This window comes from Marmota flaviventris, chromosome 13 (assembly GCF_047511675.1).
Source record: "Marmota flaviventris isolate mMarFla1 chromosome 13, mMarFla1.hap1, whole genome shotgun sequence".
NCBI classification, from domain to species: domain Eukaryota; kingdom Metazoa; phylum Chordata; class Mammalia; order Rodentia; family Sciuridae; genus Marmota; species Marmota flaviventris.
In genome coordinates this window covers 23,581,646-23,598,329 of record NC_092510.1, presented here as the reverse complement: position 1 = coordinate 23,598,329, position 16,684 = coordinate 23,581,646, and the positions used below count along the sequence as shown (strand labels likewise).

Here is a 16,684-nt window from a genome sequence, read left to right as displayed (position 1 = left end):
CGCGCTCCTCCCATGATGTGCTGCCCACTCTAACTGAAAGCAATAGGTTTGCCCAATCATGAACTGGAACCTCCAAAACTGTGAGTCAAAATAAACCTTTCTTTTAAAGTTGATTGTCCCAGGTATTTTGTTACAGTATTAGAAAGCTGACTAATGTACTGAAATATCCCTTTGAGGCAAGAAAGGGATAATGATGAAAAATAATTATCACACTAATAAATTCTTGAAAACAATAGGTTCTTAATATTGAAAATAGAACACAAGTTTATACAACAAAAGCATATTGAGAAAATTAGACATTTACTTTGTCTAAAAAAAGCTATTAGGAGTATAAAAAAGTCTATGAAAGCTTTTCTAGGAATTGTTAGAACAAACATCTATTGTTCTTAATGATGGGAATAGACTAACTTCTTCAGAGTCCTTTAAAAGAATGAGTCTAAGCTAGAATAAAACTAAATAGGAAAATAAGATGCCATTTATTGGCTATCATTAGGGAAAAAAAATTGTAAGAGTAAGATTACTGAGGTTGACCTGGGGCAAGCTGGCATTCCCATGCTTTGCTGGGGACAGTATTATTAAGCTCAATATTTCTGGAAAGCAATTGGTAGTGTGTTATATCAAAGGCCTGAAATATTTTATCTTTTATTGCAGCAATTCCTCTTCTTGGGAGTATTCCTAAGGACAGGAATAGAAATAAGGAGAGAAAAAGACACATGAACATTTTCTTTATAAGGACTATAATATCTCAATGTTCAAAACAGTCTATATAGCTAACCTAACAAGTGAAAAATAAGCAAATAATTGTATACCCAATTTTAAAAATTGTGAAAAAAAAAAAAAGAAAAAGAAACTGAGGGATGTAGCACAGTGGTAGTGTTTGCCTGTCTATAAGGCCTTGTGTTCCATCCCCAGCACTACCAAAAAAGTAAAACACCAAAATAAGAGACTTGAGTGTGACTATCTGGGTTAAAATCTTACTCTACACTGGCTGTGTGACCGTAAGCTAGTTATTTATGCTTTGTGTGCCTCAGTTTCCTTATCTGTTAAATGATCTGAACCCAGTTAACTATCTTCATTAGGCTTTTGTGAAAATCAGTTGAGAGAACATAAATTGCTTAATGATCCTTTGGCATGTAGTAAACACTCACTGTATGTTAGCAATGGTAATAACTTTGATATCTGACATAGCTTGCATAAAAAAAAAAAAAACAAAACCAGAAAACAATAGTTACTGGATGGAACAATGTTTTTACTTTCTTCATTGCATCATGTTGTATTTTCCAAATGGAAAAATCAGATAAATAACATGTTTGTGATTTTTTTTTTAAAGCATCAATAAAAACAAGTATTTTTCTTAGTACACAGGGATACCTAGTATTTAAATGTAATTACATGTGAGAATATACGGAATTATTTGGCACATTGCCTGGATGACACACAAGAGTTATCCCAAACACTTGCTGGGATGGCATTGTTGGGTGCTCACACCCCTTCCTTTATTATTGGTAATTTCTTCCCATTTTCTCTCACTGGAAAAATTCCACATTAGTCACCTGCCCAGAGGCCAACTTATTGAAGTTGCATTCTCAATAAACTTTGGATTTTTGAGGGAATTTAATGTGATCATTCAAAGAATGAAAACACTCTAAAAAGCTTTGGTGTTTTACATGTAGTAAGTGTTCTAATTTTCAAAGAATAACTTCTAACTATGCATCACCACCCCAGTAAAACACTGTGTACATTCTTGAGGCCTCCCCTATATTTAAAGATTCATATTCCTTTCAGTTATGTGTAAGCGGAGAAGCACCTTTTTAATAATTCAGTTACAGCCTGGACCTATCATAATGTTCTGCATCATAAGTTTTCAGAAGAGACTATCAGAACAGATGTCAAACAAAACTTCAGTAGAGTTAACCTTGCATTCTAATTCTTGGATACAAGGCCTAAAGCATAGGAGGGCTCCACATCTTAGAATACAAATGCACGCTGTTATTATTATTAAGTTGACAAGATATACTGTACATATACTTGCTCGAGATCAGCAGTTCTCCAGTGTAGTCTCCAAACCAGCTGCCTCAGGACAACCTGAGAATTTGTTCTGGCAATGCCCTGACTAGAATCTGAGAAATCTAATTTTGGAGTACTCCTTCTGATCAGACTCAAGGTAGACAACTTCCCTAGAAATGCGAACCAATTAAGAACAAAACATCTAGCTGTTTATTAAGCACTAGGATAAAAACATGTAGGCAAAAAAGTTTTGGCTATCTGGATAAAGTTCCCTGGGGAAGAAAAAGAACCTTATACAAGTTTCATCTTACTCTTCCCTAATTAATTGGACAATTTGATTAGATATCAAGAAGTCACCAACCCATGGGCCCATAGCAGAATGGAATGTGTGTTGTTTTGGGGTTGTTTTTTGGGGGGCAGAGGGTGTTTGCGGGGCAGGAGGCCTGGCGACTGAAACCAGTGTGCACTCTACAACTGAGCTACACCCACAGCCATTTTTATTTTGAGACAGAATCCCACGAAGTTGCTGAGGGTATCCTTAACTTGAGATCCTCCTGCCTTAGCCTCCTAAGGAACCACCAGCCTGGCAGAGCAGAGTTTAAAAGAGGACCACTTAATTAACTTCTCATCATGATAGAAGCAGCAGTCTCTTGGTGGAATGAAACCATGTACAGTTAAGGCTCCAATGCCTCTCTGTGGTCTGTTGGAAAGCTCTGGGAAAGTCACACCATATAAATGAAACGGCAATTATTCATATACCTGTTTGAATAGTCTTCAGTTTTGAAACAGCTGCTGCTTACCAGTCATGCCATCTTAAAAGAGTTAAAAATAAAAAATACCATCTCTTAACCACAAAATACCTCCCATATCACTTTGTACAGGAACTTAATGCTAATTATCATGCTGATAATAGTTTTTGTCCTATGAAATACAAGAAATAACTAGCTATAAAGAAAGTGTTAACAAACCAATCTTACTAGGATTTTTTTTTTTTTTTGCTCAGTTTCATAGAAGAGCTATGTGGTAGAAACCAACAAACAAGGTGTAAAGACAGAGAGGTTAAAAAAAAATCAAGATATATAATTTGCTGATAAAAATAATGAGGAAAATATTTACATAAATCAGTGAAAACAAACTTATTGATATACCTACAATATTACATTGCATGGTATGTAAGAGAATTGTGCACACTGTAAATATTTAAATTAAATGAAGAGGAAACTTGGGAGAGTTAGGGGAAAACATACACACACACATCACTCTTAAGATGTAAAAGAATACAGAGCCCATAGTAAAACCAGAACTTAATTCTATGTCCTTTGAGCCCATGGGGACATTGCTTCCCTGAGATTTGGTTAGTTTTTAGGGACAATGATACCATTTCCTGAGATTTTTATATGTAAAACTGCCTAGCAGCATAGTCCTTGACACACAGAATGACCAGTGTCCCACTGACTCAGAATTGCTGACTCCTACTTTGTACTCCATGTTCAAGACCAAGGGGAACATCTGGCACATGGGTTCTTGCTGAGAGCCACGGCTGAGTCTGCAAATGCCGCAGTCTGGCTGGGCACAAATCACGAGCCACTGAAGCAGGAACAAACTTTATTTTTAAACTGCAGGAAAATACTTCACACAGCTCCCGGGGAATCCTCCAGAACGCGCCACGAGGCTTGTCCAGGAACCCCCAGCCGGAAATAAATCTCCCGGAAATCCCTCCTCCTGCACTTCCCCAACCAATGGGAACTCTCGGGGAATCCCCGGAAATCCCCACGAGAACTCCAAAATAGTGCGAGAACTGGGCAGAGGCGGATAGTAATGCCTCGCCTGTCAATCAATACTGTTGGCAAAATGCCAGGGGCCATACAGACTCAGCCGTGGCTCTCAGCAGGTTCTCAACAATCACATGATCCCAACCTTCTGAGGGAGAGGAGAGGCAACTGCTCACGCCACAGCTCAGGAAAAAATCTTCCCACTCGTGCCCTCCAATAGCAAGACAACCACCACTCATGTTCCTGCTCACATGCCCACTTCTGACCCCCAAGACCCTGAAAAGCAGGCACAATTTTTTTTTTTTTTTTTTTTAATCATTTTCACTAAGTAAGAAACAAGTGTCTGGCCCATTTTCCAAGATTCTAAATTCCATGAACAATGGGCCTAGCTTGCATTAGAATACCTCATACAAGACTCCTGCCATCAAGCCAGTCTCCCATCCAAAGTCAAATGGAATTGGTTTCATTAGATTGAAGACAATCTATGAAGTCAGGCATAGTAGTGTATGCCTGTAATTACAGCAACTCAGGAGGCTGAGACAGGAGGATCGAGTTTGAGGTCAGCATGAGCAACTCAGTGAGACCTTGTCTCAAAATAAATAATAAAAAGGTGCAGCGATGCAGTTCATGAACCCCTGGGTTCAATCCTCAGTACCAAAAAAAAAAAAAATTGTATGAATTAAGATTCTCAGAAAAACCCTATTAGAAAAAGAATACCTGAGGCTAGAAAACTGTATATAAAGCATGAAGGAAGATAAAGAATGCCCCCACCCCCCACCCCCAACAAAAACAAGACCATTTCTTTACCAGGAAACCTTTTCAATGTGCCTCCCCTTCTCAGCGGACTGTGGTTACACAACAAGGAACCAACACTTCCCAGTCTACCTTTTGTCAATCTGCCCTGGGACTTCATCTCTGCCAGTGGACTGGCAAATGGAAGCAATGAAATAAATCCTTTCCCTAGACATCTGTTTCGTCTCCACTGCTGCAATTACACAGCCACATTGTTGCCTTGAGTCCCTGGGTTTTAGATGGGAGAGAAACAAACCCTTGTGGCCTTTAGTCATTTAGAGTTTGTTAGCCCTCTGTCACGGCAACTGAAACTTTAACTTACAATTAGAGAAAACCAGAAGGCAGGTGGAAGAGAGAACAGAAAAAGTCAATGCTACATTAATAAGCCACCCAAATCTGGAGCATAAAAATCTACTTCATCTTACAAGGAAGGGGTGAGAGAGAAATCAGCTTTAGTAATTAGGGGTTTGCCATTCACTTAGTGAAAAGTGAAAATATTTAATACACTTTGTACATAAATATTTCTTTTGGCAAAAAGCAAACAAAGTAACATTTTTAAGTATAAAAAAGGCCTTAATGACAAACGAAAAATATTAAGACACACTGCCAACAACTTGCTGCATCATAAGAAAATAAGAACATTAAAAATTCCTTAGGTGCTATTTTTAAATAGCTAGGAAAATTGGCTTAAAATTATTAGCCATTCTTTTCTAAAATACAACAGTAAATAACAGGTACATGAAGAATAAGTCATGTAGCCTTTCCAGGGGGAAACATGCTTGGCAACTTATTAAAAGCCTAGGGTTACAGATTTCATCTAATCAAATTAGTAAAACCTTGTTCACAAAGATAAAGACCAAAGAATAATGACAGATTGCAATGGCTGGAAATGCAGGGATAGCCTTAATGAGAGAGTGGGGCTGAGTGCTAGATATGGCTGGATTAAGTAAATTATATAATAGATTAAATAAGTATTAATGAAGTTGAAGCAGGTCAGCTTTCCACCTTTCTCTTATGGGGACATGAACTCTGGAGCTCTCTGAGCAGCATAAATTATAATATAAAACCCAAGTCACCTAACATTTTTTGAAATGTGAAGCTTATGAAGACATATAGATTTGAAAAGATGGAACTTTCCAGAGAAAAGAGATATTCTGCCGTCCAATGAATCACCAGGAAAAAGTAGACCTTAATTTGTGATCTTGAAGCACAAGAGTTTCATAACAACAAACAAAAAAGACTCTTGAAGAATAAGTAACTGTAGTTTCCTAAATTAAACTGCCATTAATATACCTTCAGTTCCTCGCGATTCTTACTCTTGAGTTTCCAGAAAGTCAGAAGCGTTTGATGGGTTCTGTTTTCACGAGCAGGAGTCCACAACCACACGCACGAAGAAAGAAACACATTTTCAAACTTCTTCTACAAATGTATGGACTCTACTTACCAAACCCACGTGGATGATCCCAAAGCTTTGATTAACAACAGTAAAGAAGGAGAAGGAGAACCACTTATTGGTACTAAAGGTTTTACTGTATTAAACCAAATATATTTACAATTTATACAAATGTTTAACCTTCAACAAAAATACAAAAAAACATTTCACAAGATGCAAAACCAGGAAACAAGTTCATTGGAGACACCACTGCTCTACAAAGGACGGAACGCAAGGTGAAGTGCAAGGACAGGAAGGAAATCTCACTCAGGCCAGGTGTGGGCGACAGATCCTCCAGCGAGACTAGAACCGGCTGCAGCTCAGGTTGGCAGATTCCGTTCCTCAGTCCTACGCCCCTTGGCCCCTCTGTCCAGGTGGTCGCGGTGCTCCATTTGGTCTAGGTAGGCGACCTTCTGTTGAAGGAGTCGTTGCCTCCTCTTTGTAGACTCAAAGTAGTTTTGTGTCAAGGTTTGGAAACAGGTCTGTGTGTGTGTGTGTGTTTTCTTTTAAAGTTACAACTTTTCTATTTCTACAAATTCAAAACATTTTGGCCCAATTCAACTATAAACGTTAAATCACATGTTTTCAGTAGATGACTTCATAGACTGTGGCCTTCTTATCCCCTGAGCCAGTGACTATGTATTTATCATCCACAGAGATGTCACAGCTGAGCACTGACGAGGACTCTTTGGACTGGAAGAGAAAACAATGGGCAAGTGTTTAATGTGGAACCTGGGTACAAAGGGGCCCTGCTCCCTCCATGGTTCCTTCACTTCTGGTTTCACAGGTGACGCTGTTGTCGAATTGCCATTCTACTAGGTAAGGAGTTTTTACATACCTGGAATATACTGGCTCCATAGGGGGTTCGCCAAGCATTGAGGAGGTTATCTTTTCCAGTACTCACAAACCACTTACCTAGAATTAACAAAAAATACGAAGTTTTTAACAAAATTAAAATTCCTATAATAGTGTTGGCACCTTGAACTTAATCAAACAGAGCACTGCTATTGCATGAATAATCATATCAAAAGAATTGGTCTATGACCTGAGTAGAGGTTTTAAATCTGGGCTCCCCAGTGAATTATCTGTATGATCCCAGTAGAAGAGGGTGACAACCTCATTAGTCACTGGACACGACTTGTACGACCATATTCAACACATAGTAGCCCCTCAAATATTGAATCAGTGAAGTTGTTTCACTTTGGACAGTCTCCTCATGACTAAATGGGATTGCAAAGAATTAAATATTGAATTTAATAGGGCACAGTGGCACACTTCTATAATCCTAGTGACCTGGAAGGCCGAGGCAGGAGATTGCAAATTCAAGACCAGCCTCAACCACTCAATAAGGCCCCAAGCAACTCAGCAAAACCCTGTCTCAAATTTTAAAATAAAACAGATCTGGGGGCTGGGGATGTGGCACAAGCGGTATCGCGCTCGCTTGGCATGCGTGCGGTCCAAGTTCGATCCTCAGCACCACATACAAACAAAGATGTTGTGTCTGCCGAAAAATAAAAAACAAATATTAAAATTCTCTCTCTCTCTCTCTCTTTCAAAAAAAAAAAAAAAAAAAAACAGATCTGGGTATGAGTCTCAGCAGTCATGAGACCCTGGGTTCAACTCCCAATACTGCCTAACACCCAGCCCCAAATGTTGAACTTTTGTAAAATGCCAGTCATGTTATACAGCATATAGATTGTGCTCAATGAATGTCAGCTAACTAATCCCTTTATCCTTTCACCTATCCACCCAGAGCACAAGTACAGTCTTCACATGAACTTTTCTCCTTGCTGTAACATGGAAGAATAAAGGTATAACTAAAACCCCCCCTTTTTTTAACCCTGGGTTCCTCATCTTGGCCAGTTCACAATGACTTCCACTGTTCCTGCCCAATTCTTCTAAAGATTCCTGCCTGCCCTTCTTCTGCAGAGTGGTAACAATTGACCCACACCCCCACTCAAAACAAGTATGTGTCCAAACCTTGTATTAGGCAATTTTATCTCCTGCTGACTTTTCTCAAATTAGCAAAACAGACTGAAACAGACATTACCATGCTTGGAGGAACACATTAAAACAATAGAATTATTGCATCCAGCTGCTCGGAGAACAACATTTTTTCCAGATAGAATCTCTAACCAGATTTTTTTTAGAAGTATTTTCCCATTTAGGCCATCAATGACCTCCAGTTTCCTTTCAGTGGAACTCACCACAATAAGCAAATTTGAGGGACAGCACACAGCTCTCGTGGAGATGCAGCTGGTACTTGTCAGGCTTGTTCACATGCAGCACTTCCACGTTGCTGCTCTCCATGCCCACAGCTAGCCACTCCCCAGTCGGGCAGTATCCCAGGGAGAAGATCTGTAAGAAGCAGAACAGGGTCACTGATTATTTTGCTCAATAAACTTAGGAAGTGAAAAGGCAACCAGAAAGGCGGGTGGGGGGAGCAGGAGTAAGGACGAGAGGGGATCAGCCAAATCCAGACTGTGGGAAAGTGGACAAGGACAAGAGACCCAGCCCAGAGGAACCAAGTGTCAAAAACCTTCATGGAACAGCTGGAAAACTTTGAACACTTCCCTCATACGTGATGAAATTAAGGAATTATTCTTAATAATAGTGGCATCTGTTTGTGTGTTTTAAAGCCATCCCTATCTTTTTAGAGTCACTGATGAAAATACTCAGGGATAAAATGACATCTAGAATTTACTGTGCTTGGGGTGAGGATGACACAGTGACAAGACTGGCCATGAACTGATAACCACCAAAGCTGAAGGATAAGCATCTACAAACAGTACTCTGTATTTTCAGATACATTTGAACACTTTCTATATTTGTATAAATTTGAAAATTTCCATAATTTTTTTTTAAAAAAGGAGAAGCCAAAAATAATATCCTACTTATTAGGATATAAGGAAAGGGTACCACAGGGAAGATTATGAAAAAAAAAAAAATCAACCAAATGTTAATAGAAACATAAAATGTGTTAGGAGTCTTATTTTTCTGGGCTGCATTATTTTAATGCCAAAAAAGGGTCTGAAAGTGCCAAGTGATGATCAAAAGAACAATTCTACCAGCAGAAAGCACTTAAAATGGCAAGCACACTCTTAACCCAAAACAATTCTAGAGCCAGACACTCAAAAAACTACTTTCCACAATCCACAAAGTTGCCATTTTTATATTATTTCAAAACTCTATAAATCTAGCTGGCCATGAGTCCATTTTTCATAGGATAAGTAATAAGATGGGCATCCACTGAGATAATGCTGCATTTTTTTTTTTTTTTTAAAGTACTGGGGATTGAACCAATGGGCACTTAACCACTCAGCTACATCTCCAGCCTTTTTTATTCGAGGACAAGGTTTTACTAAGTTGCCAGCTGGCCTTGAACTTGAGATTCTCCTTCCTCAGGTTCCTGAGTTGCCGGAATTACAGGCATCTGCCACTGTGCCTGGCCTACTACACTTTTTAAGGCTCCTTGATGCAGGGCAAATGAATGAACTTTCAGAGCTGTTGTGACTTTCCCTACCCTGAATATTCTTCAAGCTCTATTTAAATGAGAATCAAATAATCATCTCTCACTCCACATTAGATGGTAAGAATAGGTACCACACACCAGCAGAGCTGGATATAGTCTTCACTGTATGAATTCCCTAAACAAACACATCTGGAAATAAAGCAGTTAACATGTTTTAACCCACAGGATTTTAGAAGCCACTTGAGGAGTTTCAGGGGGTTTTGGTTTGTTTATTTGAATCAGTTCTCTCAGATTTAACCCCGATCTGTTTGTCCTACTGCCATCATCCTGGGGTGGGAAGGATGTCCCACACAGGCCACCTCAGAGATTCCAGGGCAAGCGAAAGCCATTCAGTACCTGTGAGGTGAAGTCATGCTGCTGCAGCTGCCGCCCCTCGCGCAGGTCCCAGGACCTGACTGTGTTGTCCAAACCGCCCGTCCAGAGCTTGGTGCCATCATTAGATATATCAATACAGCTGGCTCCGTCTGTGTGGCCCTGGAATTGCCTGATAAAACAAACCAGATTGAATAATGATTTCCTGCCAGAGCTCAAGGTAAACACTGTTGTGTTGTTAGTTTTGGACTCTCTGTATGTCATCTCGTCAGTGTCTGCTGATGTGTAAGATCAAACTAACCTTCCCCCGAGGAGGAAAGGAAACAGCACCTGCAGATTTTATTTTCTTTTTTCACAATCCAAGGGCTAAACAAATGCACTGCCATTGGAGGTTGCTACCCAGAGGTCAAATATGCTACTATGGCTTCTTTGATGAAATCTGTCTAGAAGAGAAAACTCCTCCCAGCTCTGGAAAGTGTTTAAGTGTTAAAAGAAACAAAGGACAAACACACAAAATCTCAAGTGTATGCCTTAAGGAAAGATTAAGGTACTGTACTTCAGTGGTGAAACTTGAATCCAGGAAAGTGGCTACCTTGTAAGCACTGGGACAGAAGTATTCTCATTCAATGAGCAAATCAACATGGCAATGCCCTTCCTCCCAGCAAACCATGAGATCACCTGTTTGCTCAACCTTGCTTTCTGAATTAAAAAGAGCCCTGTGTTAGGAAATCTGGACTCCCCGAGACAAAGGGTCACGCTGGCCTCCTGACCTCAGAGGCACAGGGCAGAGACCAAAATAATTACGGAGGCAGATTGGTGGACACTTTGGCAAGACCTTGTCTTCAAGCTGAGCACAAGGTTTTTCATGACAGGAAAATCTCATACAGCATTCAAAAAGCACCACCCAAACCAACTAGGACAGGGATTTGCTGAGCACAAGTGGCATACAAGGCAACAGGTGGGACCTGCTATGGGGAGGTCACCAAGGCTGGTGGTCCATGATGGTGACTATCAGGGACTTGGTTCTGTATGCTGAGAGGGAGTTGGCAGAAGTGGCCAGGACAGATCAGGATCCACCTTCAGAACCTGGCAAGACCTGGCAAAGAAGTGCTTGGGAATTCTGACATTCAGAAGAAGGTTTCCATGCCTTTTCTTCCTCTAGAATGCAAACCTAATTATTCCCACCGAGCTCCAAATTCTTTTTTTTTTTTTTTTTTGGGGGGGGGGGGCGGGGGTAGGGGGGGTACTGAGAATTGAATCCAGGAGCATTCTACCAGTGAGCTACATCCCCAGTCCTTTTTATTTTGAGACAGGGCCTCACTAAGTAGCTGTGGCTGACCTTGAACTTGCAATCTTCTTGCCTCCGCCTCTCAAATTGCTGGGATTACAGGTGTATGCTACTGCACCCACTCAGAGCTCCAAACTTTTAAGACGAGCTTGGAATTTGAAAGAGTATAAGGGAAGGAAAAATTACCACTGTTGCCCTGAGCCAAGACGAGAACCATTATTTCAAAAAATTTACCCTCTATAAGCTATTCTGAATGTCTACAATTGTCCCAGGACCTCTTTTCCCACATGCCCCAAATCTTTCCCCCACTGTAGCCAGGCACAGCATCCCAACCAGGCCAGTACTCCTCCAAGTCCCCCCTACAAGTCCCCCAGGCACTGCCTTGCCTGTATTTCTTTCCTTCAAATTTTTTTGGCAATTCAGGGATTCCCTCTTCCCTCCAGTCTGACTTCTTTTCATCTCTTCAACTCAGCAAATGTTTAATCCTTCACCCTAAATATCACTCTCTATCAACTCACAGCCCCCAATGGATGTTCCTCCATCCTACCACCCTCCAAGAGAATATCTCCACATTACTCCCAAGCTACCAGACCAGAAGGCAGAATGTGCAGGGTCACAGGCGCACAAAGATTCTTCATTGCCCTGTCACACACAGCAGTCACATGCAGTCAGTCCAAATTGAGAAAGAGATGTGTCGAGCCCTACCCTCTTACATCTAATAGGCACTGACTTCAAGAGAGCCAGCACAGAGCAGGGGTTCTGGGCACAGACAGGAGAGCAGGATGTCTGGGCTCCAATTTCAGCTCTTTCGTATCTGACTGTGTGACCCATGGCAAATAACTCTGTACGTCAGGTTTTTCATCTACAAAATGTGGAGAATAGCAGTGCAGATGTTATAAGAACTAAATGGGCTAATATCTGAAAAGTGCTTACAATTTGAATTTGGGAGGGAGGGAGAAAAGGAGGAAGGAAAAAAAAATTAAACCAAGTAACTGTAGCTAGGCTAAAAGGGACTTTGGGCTCCAGCTCCACAAGTCCATTTTGCTCACTCTGCACTATGTCACAAATGTCATTCGCATGCAGAGACAGAGCTGGGCTTGGTGACACTGGGTTTCTACAAGAAGGTTTAAAGAAAGAGTGCGCTGCTTCGATGATGTCTCTGGGTCATCCCTTTTCTGTGCACACACACAACCAAAAGCATTAGAGGGGGCCAGCCTAATGAGCCACAGGCCTCAAACTACAGCATGAACAAGATGGTTTCTGAGCACAGATAAAATGTGGCAAAAAGCCAAGCACACCCGGACTTCTACCATTGATGTTTTGTTAGTGCTTTACTTTTAGAAGACTTTCCCGTAATGCTTCTGTGTGAGCACCAGCCAGGGCAGCCGAGCCACAGCAGTTGCCAGGGTGAGGAGGGCAGATTCCAGGAAGCAAGCAGAGCCCTGTTCACTCCTGAGTGGAATGACCCCTAAATGAGTCTTTTATTTACTTATTGAGAAACATGGATATTTTAAAACCATTTTTGTGGATTCAATTCATGGACTCTCCTTTTTTCCTTTCTGATGTCCTTTTGTTGACTTTTTTTTTTTTTTGGTTATCTTATCAGTTGACTTCTGTTTGCATAAACAAGGTTCTAGACAAGGCCAAAAACATCTAGAATTGAGAGCCCTTCATGCTTCCATGTAATTCATGTTATGCTATGCCACCCCTTGGCAAAAGCTAAACTTGGCTTCTATATGCACACTGAAGAATAGGAACAAGAAAAGGATGAAGTCCTGGTCACCGTCCGGCACAGCACCAGGACCAAAAGTTCCCCGGAGCACCTAGCTCCACACCTGGCACACAGTAGGCTCTTCACAGATGGACTGCTGCCTGGGGGCAGCCAGAGAAGCAGAGGCGCAGAGGGATCTTCTCCTGAGGCCATCCACTCCTCTCTGAGTAAACCGCTGGTGCTCACCTCACAAGTGTCTGGTTGTGTAGGTCCCACACGGCGATGTTGCCATCACTGCAGCATGAGAAGCAGACCTTGGAGTCAGGGCTGATGGCCAGGGCATAGCAGGCAGGGGCTGATGATGTCAACTCTGCCTTGATGCGAGGGGTTGGAGCAGCCAGGTCCCAAATGGAAAGAGTGCTGGCTTCCCCTCCCACAATGAGAGTGCAGCCATCAGGGAGCAATTTACACGAACGGATATAATTATCTCTATTCTGTGAAATAAACATAATTCAATTGCTATGATGCATTACCAAGCAATAACAGTGCCGCATTCACTAACTGCTATCATGGGTTTTGACTTCAGAATGGCATTTCACAGACTCCCATTTCTATAGTAAATATAAGGGCCCAACTGCCACTGTCCCCTTCCAAACTAACTCATAGGCTTGCTCAGTCATGTGTGATGTCAGATCACTGTTCCTGACTCCCTGCCTCAGAAAGCCCTGAAAGTAACCAGGTGGTAAGGCAGCTCTGCATGCCCTGCTACACCTAGAAACCACTTTTGAATCTGGTCAATCAATCATTTACCTCTTCCCCTCTGTTTGGAAAAAAATGCAGACCCACTGTGCATGTTCTGGTTTCCATTATTCTTAACTATATCTTTCTTAGTTGGAGGATCTTAAAAATGTAACAGCTGCTTCTCTAATTGTAACATAGCGTTTATCCATGTGTGAGCCCCTCAATCCAAAAGCCCAGGAAATCAGTCCAAGAAGGCATCATGCCATCAACCCAACATGTATAAAAAAGGGCCTAATATGACCCACCTCTAGAACCTCAATGGATGTGCTATCCTCCAACCCGAATCCCAATGGGTATGCTTAAAAGGTGGCCTATCTTTCAAAGATCAGAGAAACTTTAAGCACCAACTTTAAAAGAGAATAACTCCTACTACTACAGAATATGTTGAAGTGTAAGTTTCATTAAAGGAGGTCTTTATCTTAGAAATTTTCTTGGTGTATTATAATTACACATACTAGTGGAATTCAGTGCAATATATACGTACACACATGTGACATCATTTGGTCAATTTCATGCCCTGAAATTAACCTAAATGTTCCCACTCCTCCTCCCTCCACAGGAGATATTTTTATGTTGTTTGATTTAAAAAATACAGTAATAACTACCCCAAGTCTGTGTATCTCAAAAACACTGCCACTCTGCTTTTTGGAAACACTCTTCCAGTCAGGCAGGGAGTGGGTAAACTGAGCCATCTGAGATGGTGGAAGGCAGGCTGACATCATCCTGGATGGGCAAAGCAGGGCAGCCCAGTTGACAGTGTGCGTAAGGGCAATGGTATAAGGTCTGTAAATCCTAGGGTTACACTTTAGAGACCAGAATATGTCCTGGAGTGTCTATGTCCCAGAAAAATGCAAACTGGCATCCTCAGATGCTGGCTTATGTGCCCTGTAAAAGTGTTCCTATTGCTCCTGTTTGACTGACATCCTGATCCCCTGCAGTGTCTCCCTCAGCCCTTTCCTGAACTTAAGGTAGTGAAACCAAACCAGCTCTCCAGCTCTCCCTAACAACACAGACCCTGTTCAGAATGGCTTTCATGCCACATTATCCAATGTTTACTATTCAATATTTATTTGAAGGCTGTAGGGAAATTAAAAGTGGAATGGATTGCAGGGATCAGAGTCCAGGCCTCACTGTGTTTTCTTGCACTCACTGGAAAACCCCCCTTTATAATACACAGCTACACAAGGACAGCTTTCTGCAAACCACTGTAAAATATTTTAAAAAAGAAATCCATCAACACTGGGCTCTAACCACAGCAACAGCAACAAATGAAACCTTCACTTTTAAGGGAGGGGTGGGGGGTTATGCAGCTAACACAGGAAACAGAAGGGGCTTCCATTTCCTCCTAATGGGAATAAAACCCAGGCCTGGACAGCGATTTCCTTATTGAGTCTCGGGGGAGAAATTACCCTTGTGCACCAGTTCCTGCTCACTCACCAGACAGTCAAGCTGAGAGACAGGGCTCTTGTTGCCAGGGTGGCTGATGTCCCAGACCTTGACACAGCCCTTGCCTCCTGTGTACACGTGCCTCGTGGGGTTGCTGATGGTCACTGCACACACCACCTCCCCATGGTTGAGGGTGTTGATCTGGCGAGCGTGTCGGGGGATTCCGGGTCCAATGAGGGCATCGGGGGGAAAGGGCACAGGCTGCATCTGACCATCTGCAGTGACGTGGAAGGAGTAGGCACTTTTGGAGAGGGGAGAATTGGAGAGAAGAGAGAAAACACACTGAGCGTGAAGGAATCAGTCATGACCCTGGTTCTGCTCTAGAAGGAAGGCAATGAAGAGCAAAGCTTCCCTTGGGATGGTTCCCCTTTTGAAATCAATTTGAGAGTTGAAGAGCTTACTGATGGAACACATCTAAAATAAATGATAGCTGGAATCTAGGACGTGCCAAAAGAAACTTCTCTTGAACTCTATTTAAAAAAAAAAAAAATTAAGACTAAAAAACTGTGCTTACCCATTCTATAAAGCATTCTGTCAAATCACATTATAAAACAATGTGCTTCCAAATTAGCATAAAATATCCCCTCCCATGTATCTCATATAATTGTATGATTTCTTAGTATGATTTAAAATGATCATTTTCAGGGTTTAAAACAAAGCCCTTAAGAACTCATAACTACACATAGTAAGTCGTGTATTTCAATGCTAATGAACAACAACAACAAAAAACACAACTTTTAAAACACACTCATTTAAAGCTGAGGCTCAAACTATTTCTAAATAACCAAAAAGAGATTCTCTTACATCAAGTGGCTCTGTGACAAGAGATTTACTTAAGTAATTTTTTTAAAGTGGGTCTTGCTATGTTACCCAGGCTGGTTTCTAAACTGCTGGGCTCAGTGAGACCATGGCACGTGCCACTGCTCCCAGTAAGACTTTTGTTTTGTTTGCTTTAAAGATTTTAGGTAACCTAAAATCTTTAAAGCAAACAAAATAGAAAAAAAAAAAAAAAAAGCAAATTAAATAGGAAACCTAAAATCTTTGCGATAGAGATTTTAGGTTTCCTATTTAACAATCTCCCTTGCCTACCTTCATCACTAACCCGTTTAGCCTCAGGCAGCAGCAGAGCTCCCAGCTAAGACTGCTCTTCCCAGCTCTGCTCTGGCCAGGTAGTGCCCATATCAGGACTAATGAGGTGTAGGCAGAAGCTGCTGGGTGTCACTTTACCTAAGTTTTTCATTTGAAATACAGGTGAGAAAAGGTCATAAGGGAACTCTGTGCTTTCTGCTCAATTTTGCTGTGAACCTAAAATTACTATTCTAAAAACCGAAGTTTATCAATTTTTTAAAAGAAAAAAGAAGTAAAGAGAGGGTATGCCTGGTCTCTTCTCTTGCTCCTTCCCAATGCCTGAACTACAAGCAAGATGACTGGAGTTTCTGCAGCCTTTTGGGACCACAAGGTCTCTTTGAAGATGGAAATTAACTGCTAAGGGAGGGAGAACAGAAAGATAGATGCAGAGACCCTGTTATATCATGGGGCTCTGATACCTGCCTTGGGCTGCTGGCAGTGTCTTTTATAGGAAAGAGAAAGA

At 41.4% G+C, this 16,684-nt stretch overlaps 1 protein-coding gene across 6 annotated transcripts in view; it reads right to left on the bottom strand.

Moving 5' to 3' along the window:
• Nucleotides 1-6,079: 6,079 nt before the first annotated feature.
• LOC114105017 (transducin-like enhancer protein 1) overlaps nt 6,080-16,684 on the bottom strand; it is a 91,708-nt gene continuing 81,103 nt past the window's right edge. For all 6 annotated transcript variants that reach the window (XM_071600539.1, XM_071600540.1, XM_071600541.1 and 3 more), the window contains 6 exons: nt 15,085-15,334; nt 13,093-13,340; nt 9,872-10,019; nt 8,211-8,361; nt 6,842-6,918; nt 6,080-6,696 (listed from right to left, as the gene is read on the bottom strand). In XM_071600539.1, coding sequence (XP_071456640.1) covers nt 6,589-6,696; nt 6,842-6,918; nt 8,211-8,361; nt 9,872-10,019; nt 13,093-13,340; nt 15,085-15,334 — 982 coding nt within the window. In that variant the 3' untranslated portion in view covers nt 6,080-6,588. The remainder of the gene's footprint in view (nt 6,697-6,841; nt 6,919-8,210; nt 8,362-9,871; nt 10,020-13,092; nt 13,341-15,084; nt 15,335-16,684) is intronic.